The 4056-nt window shown below is 55.8% G+C and overlaps 1 protein-coding gene across 1 annotated transcript in view; it reads left to right on the forward strand.

The window, feature by feature from the left end:
• The first annotated feature begins 320 nt into the window (after positions 1-320).
• ARHGAP39 (Rho GTPase activating protein 39) overlaps positions 321-4056 on the forward strand; it is a 200962-nt gene continuing 197226 nt past the window's right edge. The window contains exon 1 of the mRNA XM_058174368.1: positions 321-447. Coding sequence (XP_058030351.1) covers positions 437-447 — 11 coding nt within the window. The 5' untranslated portion in view covers positions 321-436. The remainder of the gene's footprint in view (positions 448-4056) is intronic.

Below are 4056 nucleotides of genomic sequence, written 5' to 3' on the forward strand. Positions count from 1 at the left end.
GCCTGGAAGCCTTTAAAACAATGACACCCTAACGGAAGGGCTTCTGGGCATGAGCAGAGCGCCTCGATTTTAGCCAGCTCCAGGCCCAACATGGCTGCCGGGCAAAGAGGCGACGGAGACTACATCTCCCGTGAGGTCTCGGGCGGGGGTGGCGTGCAGCGGGGGTGGGGGGGACAGAGGGAGTGGAGAGGGCGGCTCCGGGCCAGCTCGGCCCCGCCCCCCCGGTCGAGCGCGATTGGCTGCGGCCGGTTGTCGGTGGTGACGGCGGGACGCGGCGGGGGCGGAGCTTGTGTGCCGGCGGCGCTGTGGTCAGTCGGTGGCCGGGAGGCGGCGGCGGCGGAGCGGGAGCCGCAGCGCTGCCGGGGCCATGGGCTGCCGGGCGGGGGCCGCCGCCCCTCGCCGCGCCCGGTGACCACCCCGCCGGCCCGGGGCGAAGATGGCGGAGAGGTAGGAAAGACCCCCTCCCTCCTCCTCCCGCGAGACCCCTTTCCCGCCTGACCCCTTGTGGGGAGCCCCCCCTCCCGGGATGCAGCTGCAGCTCCCCTCCCGCGCATCCTTGAGGGAGGGTCCCCTCCAACAGCAGCAGCAGCAGCAGCAGCAGCAGCAATAGCCCCCGCCCTTGCGCTGCTCCTGCTTCACCCCGGCTCCCATCATCCGCAGCCTTGGCTCCTTGCAGGAACCCCCTCTCTTTTCCCCCCCCCCTCCCCCCCTCTAATTGGGGAGGGGGGCTCCAAACCCTCCTCCTCCCCTTCCCCCCCTTCTTCCCCTTAGGGACGAGGCTCCCCACCACCACCACTCCCAGCCAGAGCCCCACCCAGGATTGGGGGGCCCGTCTCCCTCTCTTGCACCCCAATCTTTCTCCTCTCCCTCCCCCACCTCCTTCCAGCTGACCCGCAAAAAAGCGGGTGGGTAGGTGGGTAGCAGGACCCTTCTCGATGCCCATTTTCCTCCTGGTTGGGGGAAGGGGGAGTCCATATATTGCTCCCCTATAGGACACCCCCCCACACACACTCCATGTTACTCCCTGGGGGTCATTCTGCAACACCCACCCACCCCGCTCTTCCTCCTCCACCTGACCTTAACCCCCCCTCCCCTCCCTTTCCCTGGGGGTCTCTTTGGAGGGACACCCCCCCCTCCCCTTGGCATAGCACCTGCTTTCACCCATCCCTTTGCAGCAGGTGCCGCTTCCTCCCGTCTCCCCCCTCCCCACCCTGTCAGATTGCTTTGCTGTAGTATCTTGGGGGGGGGGGAGGGAAGGAGAAGACTGAATCCGGCTTCAACGGTGGGTGAGGGGGTTATTTAAGGGGTGTCTTCCCACCCACCCCTATTTCTGAGAAATAGATTTTGGGGAGGGAGGGAAGAGGCGAATTGCAAAGGCTGGTGTGCGTTGCTCCTGCGGCCCTGTTTTTTTTTAATTTTTTAATTTTTTGCAAGCCTTGATGGCTGTTGCCTTGGTGGGGAGGGGGCCGTGGGGCTGGTTGTTTATTGGGTTGGGGGTGGGGTCTTTTCCTCAGGGCCCCAGCCCGTGGGGCTGAGGGGTGTGTAGGGTGGACGGAAGCTCTTGCGGAGATGTGCAAAGCATGGAGGCTGCAGGGTGGATGAAGGCGGGGAAGCGGGGCGGGGGGGGGAGAGGAGTGGGGAAGGAAGGGGCTTGTGAAGTGGGGGGGGGCGCCTTGCTCAGATCCCCCCCCACCCCCCGTATGGTCGGAAGGAGTTCTGAAGGACGCCGGTGGAGAGCGGGCACGGCGTGTGCGACGACGGACCTTGGAGGCGAATGTGGGCACCTGCCTTCTGCGGCTCGGGTGGGCTGCAGCGGCCTGGTGGTGCAGTGAGAGGGCAAAGGTTGGCATTCGGGTGGTGTGTGTGTGTGTGTGTGTGTGTCAAGGCCGGGTGTGTGCGAGGCTTAGCCCGGAACACACTCAGGAGCACCCAAGGGCGAGGATTGGTATGCAGATGGCACATTTCTCTCTCTTTCCTTCCAAGGCTCCAGCTTTGCAAATCCCTCGCCTGCTCTCTCTCTTTCCCCGTGTCTCTAGATTTTTTTTTTGATGGGGGGGTGGGAATCGTGCTTGGCCCTCTTAAACCACCCCCCCCCCAGCTCTCCAGCAGACTGGATCTGATCTTGGCTTGTGTGCGAAAGGGCCAGGTGGCTTTGCTTGGAGAGTCGGTGGGTCTCCGGCCGATTGACACCATCTTACCTCTGGCCTGTCGGAGGTTCGGAAGGTGCCAGCTGGAGGGCAACCACTCCGTTTCTTGGCTCTCGGATGTGGTGCACATCCTGTGTGGTTGTGCGGAGCGAGTCTGGCTAAAATGTGGTCCTGTTAGTTGTTGCTTTTGAGTGTGAACGCAGCAAGATGTTGCCTCGGTCTGCATCTGTGCTGTCGGATGCTAATTGCCGGGGGGGGGGAGGCGAAAACGACACTCCTGCAGTTTGCCTGCCAAGGGCTTAAATTTAGCAAGAAGTGGCTCTGATTTTAGGTATTTGGGGTGGGTGGGTGGAGAAAATCTGTCCCCGGTCCAACTTTTCTCTTTGCTGCATCAATTATTCAAAAATGCCTAACCCCAGGGGATCTTCAAACTTGGCTCTTTTAAGACTTGTGGACTTCAACTCCCAGAGTTCCTCAGCCAGCTTTGCTGTTAGCAATTTTTTTTTTTTTTGCTCTTGTGTGTGGGATTGGAGCAAAAGGGATGAGAGAGATTTTGTGCTACCGATTTAGTGGGGAGGGGGCCATGGCCCACTCAAAAGTTTTCCTCCCGCCTTTTCCGGCTTTATGCAAAGCAGAAGGTCAAAGGTCGCTTGATTGGTGAGTTTGTGGTCTCTAGAGGTGAATTTGAATTAAAAAGGACCCTGTCTTTAAAATTTTAAACGTGGGTTGGAGATTTTGGAGTCCTTGGATTTTTATGCAAGGATTAAAAATTGGAGAAAATGCCATTTCATCATGATGGACAACGTGTCTCGTACAGATAGTCCTCGTGTTACAGCGGTTCGTTTAGTGACCATTCAGATTTATAACGGCACTGAAAAAAGTGACTTATGATCATTTTTCACACTTACGACTGTTGTACCATCCCTGTGATCAAAATTCAGTCTCTTTGCATACCCGCTCGTATTTATGTTGGTTGTAGTGTGCTGGGGGGCGGTCATGAAATCTCCCTTTTGCGACCTTTTGTCAATGGAGAAGCCAGATTTACTTAACAACCATGTTACTCACTTAACAAATGCAGTGATTCACTTAACAACTATGGCGAGAAAGGTCGTAAAATGGGGCAAAACTCACTTAACAACCATCTCGTTTAGCAACAAAGGAATTTTGTGCTCAGTTGTGGCTGTAAGTGGAGAAACACCGGTACTATGTATACACAGGTAGTCCTCAACTTACGACTGTTCATTTAGTGACCATTTGAAGTTACGATGCCACTGGAAAAAAGGGACTTATGAACTCTTTTTCACACAATTATTCCAGCGTTCTCACGGTCACGTGATTTACATTCGGATACTTGGCAGCTGACTCACATTTATGACGGTTGCAGCATCCCCGGGTCATGCGATCCCCTTTAGCGACCGTCCAATGAACAAAGTCAATGGGAAAGCCCCGATTCACTTAACGACCGCATTACTAACTTAACTGCAGTCGTTCACTTAACAACCGTGGTGAGAAAGGTCATAAAATGGGGAAAAACTCATTTTGGGCTCAATTGTGGTCATAGGTTGAGGACTACCTGTACTCTGTGTGTGTGTGTGCAAGTAGTCCTCGACTTACAGCAGTTCATTTAGCGACCACGCAAAGTTACAACATCCCTGGAAAAAGTTACTTCTGACCATTTTTCACACGTATGACGGTTGTAGCATCCCCTTGGTCATGTGATCAAAATTCAGAAGCTTGGCAACTGACTCATATTTACGACAGTCACCGTGTCCGGGGGGGGGGGGGTCACGGGATCCCCTTTGGTGATCTTCCGACCAACGAAGCCCAGGGGGAAAGCCAGCTTCACTTGAACAACCCTATTATTCACTTAACAACCCTGGCTGGAAAAGGTTGTAAAAAATGGGGCAAA

Source organism: Ahaetulla prasina, chromosome 3 (genome assembly GCF_028640845.1).
Source record: "Ahaetulla prasina isolate Xishuangbanna chromosome 3, ASM2864084v1, whole genome shotgun sequence".
NCBI lineage: Eukaryota > Metazoa > Chordata > Lepidosauria > Squamata > Colubridae > Ahaetulla > Ahaetulla prasina.